The sequence below is a fragment of the Chiloscyllium punctatum genome, chromosome 40 (genome assembly GCF_047496795.1).
Source record: "Chiloscyllium punctatum isolate Juve2018m chromosome 40, sChiPun1.3, whole genome shotgun sequence".
Classification (NCBI taxonomy): Eukaryota; Metazoa; Chordata; class Chondrichthyes; order Orectolobiformes; family Hemiscylliidae; genus Chiloscyllium; species Chiloscyllium punctatum.
In genome coordinates, this window is record NC_092778.1 from 16,007,668 (window position 1) to 16,021,555 (window position 13,888).

A 13,888-nucleotide genomic window follows, 5' to 3' on the forward strand; every position below is an offset into this window, starting at 1 on the left:
GGAAGGCTGTTCCATTGCAGTCAGTTTTAGGATGGAAAATGTTGAACTTCATCAGAAAGGAAGAAAAGGTGGATCTTTTCAATATTCTTTTAAAAGGGTCCAAGTCACCATTCACGGTTAGGGTTAGGCTATAATACCATCCTTGTGCTCTACAAGTTGTCCCTTGATTTGTCATGTTAATTGCCAAACTAACTATCTGGTGTCTGCCAGATCCCTCAAAGATAGGAGCTACAAATCATAGGGATTGAAGTTCCTCCTTGAACCATTGTCATCTGCATAAGTCATCATGTTTGAACTGAACAAAGACCACAGGAAACACCAGGCAATGTCAGGATTCATTGTAGCTGGGTACTCAACTAGTCTGTGGCCCTACTACTACAAGCCTGTTAGACTTACAATGGAAAGACTTTGGAAATGGCAATGACTTTCAACCCCAGTGAATTTATGGTGTTCCTTTACATTCTGGAACATGTTCAGATTTCAAGAATTGACTGAATTCTCAAAATGAAGGCTGTTATTTTGAGGAGAAAATAGAAGGTTCAACGAACTGTAGATAAAGCAATACTATTTTTTAATGTTCACTTGTTAATTTTTTCTTATAAAGTTTGATCATGGAATTGGCAGTGGTTGGTTATCAAAGCCCTTATTGCCCATGAGAAGGTAGTGAGCTTTGTCCTTGAACGACATCAGTCCTTGTATCCACTGCTGGATCCAATCAAGAATTTTGTTTTTTGTGAGGTAATGCCTCAATCCATCTCAATTTTCATATCTGATTACTTTGCAGACTGATCTACTGAAGATACAGGTAGACAGTGAAGTTTTATCTTCCATATTTGACTGCTTCACTGGCCCAAAGGTTCTGAATACCTCAGATGAAATAGCACTGACCGTTTTCCTTCAGAAATTTGAGGAAACCACACGGAACGAAGCACTGGACAAGTTCAACAACAGGGTAACTAATTATTGCTTGCATAAACTTGATTTCTAATCACTTGAGGTTTGAAGATTCGGTTATATAACATAGAACTGTATAGCACAGGAACAGGCCCTTTGGACCATGATGTTGTGCCGAACATGACACCAAATTAAACTAATCCCTTCTGCCTGTCCTTGGTCCATATCCTTCCATTCCTTGCATATCCTCATGCTTATCTAAAAGTCCCTTAAATGCCCCTGTTGTATCTGCCTCCACCACAAGCCCTGGCAGCATGTCCTAGCCTCCTACCGCTCTCTATCTAAAAAAACTTGCTCCCCACATCTCCTTTGAACTTCTCCCTCTCACCTTAAATGCATGACCCTAGTATTAGACATTTCAACTCTGGGGTAAAAGATTTTGACCATCAACCCTATCTATGCATCTCACAATTTTATAGAGTCCTATCAAGTCTCCCGTCAGTCTCGGCTGCTCCAGAGAAAACAACCGGAGTTTTTCCAGCTTGTCCTTATAACTCATTTGATCAAAATATTTACTGTTAAAAATATTTGTTGGAATCGCTGCAGAAACATACACCCTCATACAAAGTCAGGAATGAGGGAATGTAATCATTAAATTAGTCTTGGGCTATTTAGGAAAGCAATTTAAGAATCACTTTTCCCACACAGAGGGTAACAAATATGTTTCAACTCCCTCTCCTATTGAGGCTACATGTTCTGGAACTTTTAGAGTTTTCAAGGCATTTTCTTTTGTTTTTTAATAAGAGTCTCAATATGTTGGGAGTCAATAAGAGTAAATAGAAATATGGTGCAGATTCACCATGATCTAAGTGAATGGCAGAGCAGGCTCAGTGGGATTGAATGGTGTATTTAATCATTTGCAAATTATACATCTGAGTGCAGTTAGTATTGTAAAAACTGAAATAACTGCAGATGCTTAAATTAGAAACAAAAGCAGCAATTGTTCGAAAAAGCTCAACAGATCTGGCAGCATCTGTGGAGAGAAATCAGAGTTAACATAGCAGAGTTCAGAGAAAAGGAGACTGGACTCAAAATGTTGACTCTGATTTCTCTTCACAGATGCTGTCAGATGTGCTAAGATTTTCCATCAATTTCTGTGTTTGTAGTCAGTATTATTTCTGAATTTGCTTCCGAAATGTGCTATTTTCACAATTCATTTGTTGAAAGTAGAATCGTATGGCACAGAAGGAAGCCATTGGGCCTGTAGTATCTGTACTAGCCTCTGCAGGAGCAATTCATCTCATATCACTCACCTGCCTGGCCCTGCAAATTTCTATTTTCGCCTGATGGTAATCCAATTCTCTTTTGAAACCAAAAGGAAATCTGCCTCCACCACCCACTCAGATATTCAGATTCATAACTGCCTGAAAGGGACAATCCATATTGTTGGACTATAATTGTGAACCTGCATTCTTTATCTTGTGAGCTCTGTAAACCAATCTGTTAAATGTGTGCTGATAAATACAGAATACACCCATCAACTTTTCACAGTAGGTTTGAAGTAGTGACATCTAGACAATTTGATTTCGTTATGCTGCAGCATTTCAACACTTCCATTAGCCCAACCACATATATTGATGATCACAATAAAATAATAAACAATTGATTTTATCATTAGCTCCAAAAAGGTGGTTGTAGTATTAAAAATGATAGATCCGTTTACATATATTTTGACAGCTAACGAAAAGGCATTGTACATAGCATAGCTTGTGACAGATAAGCTTTGAAACCAAAAATAGGCAGGGATTGACGAATACACTGAGTATGATTTTGCATCGCTGGCATTGCACAAACTCATGGTTGTTCATGGCTACGAGTGGTCTGCTCTGTTTGAACATGTTTTAAACTCTCAGACATCTTGGCAACACAGCCTGCTTGCTGGCAGTGTGTCAGTAGTTACACGTGCTGTATCAGGTGAATATAACCCCAAACACACATCTCCTAGCTGAATGGCTGGGGCCAATGTCTAATATGAAGTAAATGTATTAGTTGTAAATGGGGGATCGATTAATACATGAAGTAGAGGCTTAAACATGCATTTTTGCACTGATAAATAGAATAGTATTAAACATAAAGTAAACTTGTAAACTGCAATTTATAGTCATGAATTTTTAGAGAAAATGCCAGAAACTTTAAAAGTCATGTGATTAAAGATGTGATTTATTTTATTTATACTAATATAATGTATAATAGTATATAAATACCTTTTCAGAGTTTGGATTTCGATCAGAAGTTCATGGGTTTCGGTCTATTTTTGTTATGGGTATAAGAAAGAGTTAGGTCAGCCTTTTAAGAAAGCTGAGTTTGGAACCAGTATGTGTCAGAGAGAGCCAGTGACGATGAGGATCTTGGAGTGTTAATCCTCCAAGAGTCCTATAGTCATGTTTAGCTACTCTCTTACCATATACCCATTGAAACTCTTGCTGTTTGTTTTTACATTTCTTACCAATTTACTTTCATAACCAATTTTCTCCCGCTTTATTAGCTTTTCAGTCATCTGTTGCTGGTTCCTAAAACAGAATGCCAATCCTCTTGCCTATCACGAGTTTTCACCATTTGGTATTCCGTAGGTTTTGTTTACTACCTTTGTTTATCCTTTTCATCAAAGCCATTCTGTTGACCAGCTGATTTTTGCTGAACATCCTATTTTAAATATCTCCCTCTGCTCATCTATTGACATTTCTATGCGTCCACTCTTGTGGTCTGCTTTAGCCAACTCTTTCTTCACACTCTGTAACTGTCCTTATTTAAGTTGAGGACACTGGTATGAGAACTGGAGAGGGTTCAGCAGAGAGTTACCAGGATGTTGCCATATAAAGAAAGGCTGGATAGGCTGAGACTTTTTTCACTGGAGCATAGGAGGTTGAGAAGGACCTTATAGAATTTTATTTTAGGATTACAATCCTTACAGCGTGGAAACAGGCCCTTCAGAAAGAAGTCCACACTGTTCCTTTAAAAGTAACCCACCCAGTCCCATTCCCCTATATTTACCCCTGACTAATGCACCTAGCCTACACATTCCTGAACACTATGGGAAATTCGCCTAACCTGCACATCTTTGGATTGTGAGAGGAAACCAGGACACCTGGAGGAAATGCAGACACTGGGAGAATGTGCAAACTCCACACAGCCAGTCGCCCGAGGCTGGAATCGAACCTGGGTCCCTGGCGCTGTGAGGCAGCAGTGCTAACCACTGAACCACTGTGCTGCCCTAAAATAATAATAATAATAGTTTATAAAATAATGATGGATATAGATAGAGGTAATGGTAGCTGTCTTTTCCCTAGGGTGGGGAATTTCAAGACTAGAGGGCACATTTTTAAGGTGAAAGGAGAGAGATTTAAAAAAAACATAAGGGGTAAATTTTGTACATAAAGAGTGGTTCATGTGTAGAATGAACATCTTGAGGAAGTGGTGGATGTGGATATATTTACAACATTTAAAAGAAATTTGGATAAGTACAGGAATGGAAAGGTTTGGAGGGATATGGGCCAGGAGCTTGCAGGTGGAACTAGTTTGGGATTATGTTTGGCATGGGCTGGTTGGACCGAAGGGTCTGTTTCCGTGCTGTATGCCTCTATGACTCTATAACTGACTTGCTCTCCCTCAAACTGAATTTCAAATTCCACCATGTCCTTCTCATTACCTCCTAATGGTTCCTTAAATATGAGGATCTCTTACTTATCCTGTTTCATTACACATTACCAGATTTAGAATAATCTGTTCCTGTGTAAATTGTGCAAGAAATAAGTAATCCTTGATGCACTCCACAAATTGAACTTCCATTTTCCCTTTACACATTTGATATGTCCAGTCAGTATACAGATTAATGTCACCCATGACAATTGTAATGCCTTTCTTATCTGCCTGCATTATTTCCTGATCTATGTTGTCCCACATTGAGGCCACTCTTCGGGGGCTGCGGACAACTTATTCCTATGACTTCTTTCCCTTATCATTCCTTATTTCCACCAAAACTGATTCCACATTGTGATTAATTTCATCCATATCAGCAGCCACCATCACACTGAGACTTTCCTTCTTTAACAACACTATCCCACTTCCTTTTCCTTATCGCCCATTTTTCTGAAATATTGGATATACTTGAATATTGAGTTCCCAGTCCCAGTCTCTCTGCAAAATTGTCTCAGTAATAGCTATTAAGTAAAATTCATTTATTTCTATTGGTGCCATCAACTTTTTTTGTTATTTGTCAACGTGATGTTGGTGTCAATGGCTATACTCACATTTATTGCCCACATCTAATTGCCCAGAGAGCGGTTAAGAGTCAGCCACATAGCTGTGAATAGGGAGTCACATGTAGTCCAAATCACGTATGATTTTCTTCCTTGAAGGACATTATTGAATTTAACTCTTGATGTTAATTGTGCCTTGCCATTTTCTCTGAGATGTGAGGTTTTGGTAATAGAGGCAGGGCTACACCAGAACAATTTCTTCCCTATCCCAACCTCCATTATTTAAGCACCCATTCTGTCACTAGCTCGCTGTCTCTCACACACGTGCACACACAAATATACACAGACACAGAAACACACAAATGTACATGCATAACATCTGTAAATGCAGACACACACACACACACACACGTATGTGCATGCATTCAGACACAGGCACACATGCACACGATCTTGAATTATTCTTCACTGTCATGGCTTGCTGGCTGCATTGAATCAAGACCCTCAGTATTCAAGTTATTTCACGCTTCACCATTCAGGAGCCAGGGGACCCTGCTCCCAATGAAAGTGTATCATCATCTCAACCCAAATGCCATCAGTTTTGGCTCAGCTTCTACAACTTTGTGAAGTGCCTTGGGACGTTTTTTTCTGCAGTTGAATACAAGTTATTGTTGTTGATCATAGGGCAGATCATCCTTGATTGCTAATGTTAGTGAAGCCAATTGTCTCTGATGCATAAAAAAACCCAATCAGTTTTGAAACTTTTAAAGAACTCTCTTGACTCAAAACTTGGACACATATCATTGCTTGTTTCAGACCCAGAACACATCATCAATTCCTTTGATGACAAAGATTACGTTCATGAATGCTCTGTGGGAGATCGTGAAGACCAATGAAAACTTAACCAATGCAGATTTCCTGAGGAAATGGTTCCAGGAGAGATTCAGACCTTTCATTGCTGGTATTTCCCAGTCAGTGCTGAACGGCTTTCTGATGAGGAACATTACTTGTGATGGTTTCCAGGTTATGTAAGTGTATCATCCTCCATTACAGTACTTCATCTTTATATAGTCAATGGGAAGAAGAACCATGTCGGAACATTTTAACTTATTACTAAGTGATGTACAATATAATTGTAATATTTTTGTTTTAATACTTGGTCATTCAGATTATATTTAGAAATGTAAGCTGAAAGCATTGGAGCCCTATCTCCATACCTCTTATTTTGCTTTTTATTAATATTATGTTATTGCCATTATATTATAAATCCAAGAAATAAAGCTCCAGTTGACACAACTAGATTTTCCATTTAAAGAATTGTGGTTATGATGGAAAATCTGGCTGTCTTCTGAACTGGAGAATCTTCTCAAATATTTGGGCTTTGCCAATCAATTAATCGCTCCAAACAATTAGAAATTGTAAATTGAAATTAAATTCCAGATGATTTCATTTTAAAGTGCTATTCTGAGGGCATTTAAATCAGTAGCGTTGTTTGGATTGTTTTTGTTCAGTTCTCCGATAAATACCTTACATGACAATGTGAGGCTTGTGTATAAAAGAAACTCCACTCAGTAAGAAATGACCCTCGGGTGTCTGTCATTTGCCTCCTTGAAAAGAAACTTTTGAAATGCAGAACGTCGATTCACGGGCGAACAGATTACCAGATACTGCTGAAAAATTCATCCTTTTTGCCCTAAAATGAAGAATAATACAATAGCTGAAAATACAGGAGTTTTGAAATAAAGTTATGTAGTGCTTCAAAGTGTCCACCACTGGTTGCTTACAAGGATGTATGATTGCTATAGATTTGACATCTAATCGAAAACTTTAATATTTCTTTCCTGCGCTAGTGTACAAGGACTCAGTTATGGTCTGAGGGAAATGCCACCAGAAACAAGAATGACAGTGCTGCAAGAGGGGGTTCTTAATTTTCTCAACACCACAGGTAAGTATGAAGGTCAACTGTATATAAAGAGCATGGCGCAAATAATTGTTGGCAAAATGAGCCATAATTTTGAAAAGCTTCTACTGCATAAGATACAGTATAAGTTTGCTCAATATTAAACAGACTGGCCTCAGTCCTCACAATCATTTGATCTTCTTATAAGAAGAATTTTGAAGGATATTATTAACATAGAAAAATTACAAACCAGAAGGATTCTGTTTAATCCATTCTGTCTCTCCAAGTTGCGTGTGTGTGCAAGTTTTTTTTAATATATGTGATGAGTTTCCTTTCTCTACCACTATTTCAGACACACCCCCAATTACCTTCTGGGAGAAAATACTATCCCTCCCCAACTTTGCCAGCACATTTTCAATCCTCCTACCAATTGCTTTCAATCTCTGCACCTGGTTGTTGATCCCTCTACTACAGAGAAAGAGGTCATTCCAATTCATTCAATTTAGGCCCTGCATAATTTTATAAAGTCAGAAGTCACACAACATCCTGGCAACATCCTTATAAATCTCTTTTTGCTGATGTCATCACTTCTGTCCTGTAATGCAGTGACTGGGACTGTATGCAATATTCTAGCTGTGGACTAAAGAACTAATAAGAGTAATTCTAACGTTTCCTCCCAGCTCTGATACTCTGTGCCATTTGCCACTGACTCACTCTTAGACTGGAGCAGATTGAGGCCAGTCACTCAAATAAAGAAAAGTATCCCCTTATAACTTCTTGTACCTTCAAGTAAAACAAAGATCTCCGAATGCGGAAGATCTGAAATAAACAGAAACTGAAACTCAGCAATCTGGCAGCATCTGTGGAGAGAAAACAGAGTTAATACTTTGAATGTAGTGACACTCCTTCAAAAAGAAGCCAGGGATAGGTCCTAAATGTCATATTCCACTGTGTCCCCAGTCCCACACTGGGGCTGGGAATTTTTTTTATTGCTGAATTGAAATGTGGGGGTGGAAATCATTGAGTGGGACACACCCCTCCAACACTAATGAGACAGCACACCGAATCAAATGCTCATCTACACAGTGGAGTTTTCTATACATTGCTTCCTGGATAGTGTTATCTTATCATTCCTGAAGATGCAGGTAAACCGGATGGTGTCTGCTATGGTGAGTAGCAGGGCTCTTATACTGGCTGGGGCTGCTGGTGGGGACTTAAGAGAGAGGAGGAGGGTGGAACCATAGAAAGGATGGTTGGAGAGTTTCGATGACCACCTCACCTTTGCACCTAATCGCACTTAAAATGGTGCAGATTGAGGCCAGTCTGTTTCATAAAGGCAGAGAAGAAGAATCCGACCGGACTCAAAATGTTAATTCTGTTTCCTTTTCACAGATGCCTGTGTTCCTCCTGCAATTTCTGTATCTGTTTCACTCTGTTAATTGTCCAGAGAACTGCCACCTACTGGCAACACAGTTAATCCATGTGGTGATATGAATGATATTAACCATTAACCTTAGTTAGTGGAGCATCTGGAGAGCAGTTACCTGCTCCCCCCCACCCCCACCCCCATTATGTTTGGAAACCTTAGGGCTGACTGGAAAAATACAGTCAGAAAGTCCAGTCAGATCTCACCCAGAATTTAATTGCTAAGGTGGTGAAGGGTTTGGTATCTCCCTGCTGCTGATTTGTCCAATAAATTGCCCTACCTGCCTCTCCTCGGGAGGGTAAATGCTGACTTACGTGTTTGAATCAGAACGTCCTTTAAGATAGTTAAAGATGAACGACAAATCCCAACCAAGAAAGGTAAAATTTAATCAAAAGTATTAAACAGCTAAATTAGCTGAAATAATTGCCTCAACATTGCTTCTGAATATGTACCTGAACCCCTAGGTCCCTCTGTTCTACAATATCACCCAAGGCCCTACCATTAATTGTATAAGTCCTACTCCTGTTGTACCAAAATGCAGTAGTCTCAGGGGAAAACTTGAAACAGAACTTTAGAAAATCTTGTTTGATGCTCCAGGCTATTTTCACCATTGTGTCATCATTTGTTAGGAAATTAGTGATTGGGTAATGAATGGCTCTACCTCTTTTAGTTTGCTTTAGTTTGGCTCTCAGGAGTTAAAGACAAATTATTCTTGTTTGCCCAAGAAATATAATTGAAAAGTAACTGAATACTTTCTGCTTTTCACAGCGTTTTCTCTTAATTGTTACAACAAAGACAGTTTTCTTCGGTTCTTGAAGAAGTCATTCCCAAAGTTCGCCAGCTTTCTAACTCTGAAGGATGTATTTAATCTGGCTCCTCCTGGCATTGTAAATGAGGTATAAACAATTTTTAAAATGATTTCTCTTGAGTAAATCAGATGGATATAACTGTTGATTGGTTATTCCACATCAACATTGATTCCTTGATCTACCTCTTGCCGCTATAATTAATTTGGCAAATTTCAATGTGCCTATATTTGCATTCCAGACGTTATCTTTCTGCATTTGGTCACTGTGCTACAAACTGAAAAGAAATATTTGCTTTCCATATCTTTCAGTGTCCTGTGAGTGGCCATAGCATAATTTCGTGAGCTGAATACAATTACATTTAGAATTCTGAGCCAAGTCTCCTGTCGTTGTGTCAAAGTATGACTCAGTTAGGAATAATATCAGTGAATAAAAGTTGACACTATAAAAAACTGAAACAAAGTCCAATTAATTATACTTAGTTACTAAAATTATGCTATCCTTTTATTGGCTTTTCTGGAGTTGATAAATAAGAAATTTCAGAGATTCTGTATCAATTTAAGTAAAATAAATATGCAAATACCCTTCAGAATGCCTGCAACAGTTTTTAAATAAAGCCAAGCAGAGGATTATTAATGTGACTAAAGAACACAGAAAACACATCTTCGCTAAACATTGAAGCAGAAACCAAAATGGAACTATCTGGAACCTGAGGAACAGGAGAATGCAAATCTCAGTATTTCCTGAGTGTCTTTACCATTGTAACATGTTATTACCACTCAAGATAGTATTGCACTAGCAAAGGAAACCTCAGCGGCGGTGAATTTCCTTAATCATCTTCGTAGAGCCACATTCTGGCCCCAACCTTGTGGGAAAGAGTTGCAACCACTTGAACGCAAAGAGATTTTCAGTTCTCTTAGCACTCTGAGTTCCACTCATGATTTCATTTTGCCTGCTGCTTGCATTCACTGTCTTATTAGTTGCAGTTTGGCTAACATCAGTATTTCTACTATAATCAGCATCACCATCCCTATCACCAGTCAGTTCCATGCAAGCTACTAGGAGAGGACCTCATTGGAGTCTTTCTTTAAAGACCTTTGTGGAAAAGAATGAAAAATGATTCAAAGGTGATTATTTCTGCTAGACATTAAATGACCATTATACTATGAGCTCTTAGTGTGCAATGAGATTGCACTGAGAGGATTCAAGCTGCATTGTCTGGATGACATTGATATTCAAATGATTCAGGCAATGCTTCTTTTCTTCAATGAGGATAATTGTAATAAGAATCCTTGCCAGGATTGTAAGTATGGTATAAGAACAGCCCGGCCAACTGATGTCCCTATTGCCCAGTTCCACCCTCCCACTATGCCATCTTTGCAGAGTTGGGATGGGTAGAGTTGTAGAGGTATACAGCACAGAAACTGACCCTTTGGTCCAACCAGTCCATGCTGAACATAATCCCAAACTAACTTCTCCCACCTGCCTGCACCTGGGCGTTATCCCTCCAAACCTTTACTATACATGTACCTATCTAAGTGTTTTTTAAAATGTTATAATTGTGCCCACATCTACTACTTCCTTAGGAAGTTTATTCCACATGTGAACCACCCTCTGTGCAAAAAATTGCCCGTCATGTCTTTTATAAATCTCTTTCCTCTCACCTTACAAATGTACCACCTAGTCTTGAAATACTCCATCCGAGGGAAAAGACTCCCACCATTAACCCTATTTATATCTTTCATTTTATAAACCTCTCAACCTCCTACACTCCAGTGAACAATGCCTTTCTTTATAACTCAAACCTTCCGTATATGGCAACATGCTGATAAATCTTTTGAGAATCCTCTCCAGCTTAGTAATATCCTTCCTATAACTGGGCAACCAGAACTGGACACAGTACTCCAGAAGAGGCCTCATGATGTCCTATACAACCCCAATATAATGTCCTACTTCCTACACTCAAGTGTCTAGCAATGAAGCCAAGTGTGCTAAAAGACTTTTTAACCACCCTGTCTATATGTGATGCAAACTTATGTACCTCTGTTCTGCAACACTACCCAAGGTCTTACCCTTAACTGTAACTAGGCATAGTTCTACCCCTATTTGTTGGACCAAAATGCAACACTTCACATTTATTCAGATTGAACTCCATCTGCCATTTCTCAGCCCTTTGACCAACTTGATCAAAAATCCCTTCATAATGTTAGAAAACCTTCTTCAGTGTTCAGTATGCCACCAATTTTGGTGTCGTCTGCAGACATACTAACCATGCTTTCTATATTTTCATCAAATTATTTATATAAATGACAAACAAAAGAGGGCCCAGAATTGACCCCTGTGGAACACTGCTGGTCACAGGCCTCCAATCCGAAAAACAACGCTCGACCACCACTCTGTCTCCTGCCATTAAACCAATTATGCATCTAATTGGCAAGCTCACACGGAATCTCATGTGACTTAATTTTACTAATTAGTTGACCATGTGGTTCCTTGTTAAATGTTTTACTAAATTCCAAGTAAACAACGTCTACTGCTCTGCCTTCATCAATCTTTTTGGTAAGTTCCTCAAAAAACTCAATCAAATCTGTGAGACATAATTTTCTTCGCCATGCTGACTATCTGTAATCAATTATTGCCTCTCTAAATGTCCATAAATCCTATCTTTTAAAATCATCTCCAACAATTTGCCCACAACTGAAGTTAGACTCACATGTCTATAGTTCCCTGGTTTCTCCTTACAACCATTCTTAATCAAAGGTACAGCATGAGCCACCCTCCAGTTATCAGGCACTTCACCTGTGGTTATAGATGTTGCAAATATTTCTTCAGGGCCTTGCAATTTCCTCCCAAACTTTCCACAATGTTCTAGAATACATTCAATCAGGTATGGAAGATTCATCCATCTTTATATTCTCTAGGACCTCCAGAACTTCCTCTTTTGTGATGTGAACTGTTTTAAAAAAAATCAATATTTATTTCCCTGCCTTCTCTTGGCTCCATTTCTTTCTCCATAGTAAAACTGGCGTGAAATATTTATTTAGTATGTCTCCCACCTCTTGGCGTACAACACAAAGATGATTTCCTTGATCTTTAAGAGGCCTTTCTCTAGTTACCCTCTTACACTTAATGCATTTGTAGAATCTCTTTGGATTATCCTTAATCCTATCTGTCAATGCTATCTCATACCGCATCTTTGCCTTCCTGATTTCTTTCTTTAGAGTGTCTCTAAACTCTTTATATTGATTTGCAGCAAGTAACCAATGAGGCTCATAAAGAGTTTACTTTTTGTCTCTTTAACATTCAATGTTTCATCCAGTTTGCTTCTATTTAGATAAAATTATAACATTACTGTATTGTGATTTTACAGTTGGTGAATAGCATTGATCCCAGAGAAACGGCTCGGGCACTGAGCAGGCCTGGATTCATTAATGACAACAGATTACTGACCATCGTCTTAATCCACATCGAACCCACCAAGAATCTGGCTGCATTTATCGATCAATTCATCATTGAAACACAAGATGTGAGCTACAAGTGTTACCTATAGTTTTAAGAAATCATTAAAAAATGCACAGTAGCTGTAATGGTCTCCCAAAATGATATCAGAGCATTTTACCAACGTTTTGCAGTGCCATTTATCTGAAGTCTGACTGCTTCAGTAACAGGAGGACAAATAAGCAAGTAGATGTGTTGCTTGCACATTAAAATAAACAGATGATCTGGTGGGCAGGAAGAATTGTTCTTTTCTCCATTTCAGATCCACAAGCCAGCTGGCTGACAATAATTAGCTGCAAGGTTCAAACTTCCAACCATGTAGTGTCCTTAACTCTTCAAAATCAAGTAACACTTGGTTACTTCAACTGGTCGTAACTGTTGGGCCACCTCAATGTTTTACACCACAAATTATGTGGTGACTCAATCACAGAAGCACAGTAGTTTTACAGTGAAAAAGGAGGCCATTTGGCTCGAGTTGTCTACCCCTATTCTGTTACCGAGTGCCAACGTCCTGTCTTTTCTCCATATCCTTGCATACCATTTCTATCCAAGTAATTATCCAATCCCCCTCTTGAATACTTCAATTGAACTAACTCTACTACATTTCCAGCAGTGTGCTCCATACTCTCACTATTCAAATCTCCTCTCAGCGTTCTCTCCGTGGAGAACAGTCTCAACTTCTTCAGTATATTCTCAAAATTGAAGTTTCTCATTCTGGGAACCATTCTTGTAAATTGTTTCTGCACTCTCTTCAGTGCATTCTCATCTGTCCTGTAATGAACCGCCCACAGCTGTATACAGTACTCCGATGGACATCTAACAAGTGTGGATGTAGGTTTGCTCGCTGAGCTGGAAGGTTCATTTTCAGATGTTACGTCACCATATAGGTAACATCTTCAGTGAGCCTCCAGATGAAGCCAAGCCTAATCTAACAAGTGTCTTGCATAAGTTCAGCACATCCATGCTCTTGTACTCTGTATTGGACTAGTTATCTTATCTGTAGCACTCATAGCAAGACTGCACTCAGATAAGGACTCATCCACAGTCGGTTGGGGGTAGATAGGTGCAACTTAAACTGGTGTGTCAGAATCACAGAATGATAATCTCA

At 38.9% G+C, this 13,888-nt stretch overlaps 1 protein-coding gene across 1 annotated transcript in view; it reads left to right on the plus strand.

Moving 5' to 3' along the window:
- LOC140464383 (uncharacterized) overlaps nucleotides 1-13,888 on the plus strand; it is a 486,266-nt gene that overhangs the window by 153,682 nt on the left and 318,696 nt on the right. The window contains exons 62-66 of the mRNA XM_072559375.1: nucleotides 785-952; nucleotides 5,967-6,178; nucleotides 7,001-7,095; nucleotides 9,245-9,372; nucleotides 12,653-12,808. Coding sequence (XP_072415476.1) covers nucleotides 785-952; nucleotides 5,967-6,178; nucleotides 7,001-7,095; nucleotides 9,245-9,372; nucleotides 12,653-12,808 — 759 coding nt within the window. The remainder of the gene's footprint in view (nucleotides 1-784; nucleotides 953-5,966; nucleotides 6,179-7,000; nucleotides 7,096-9,244; nucleotides 9,373-12,652; nucleotides 12,809-13,888) is intronic.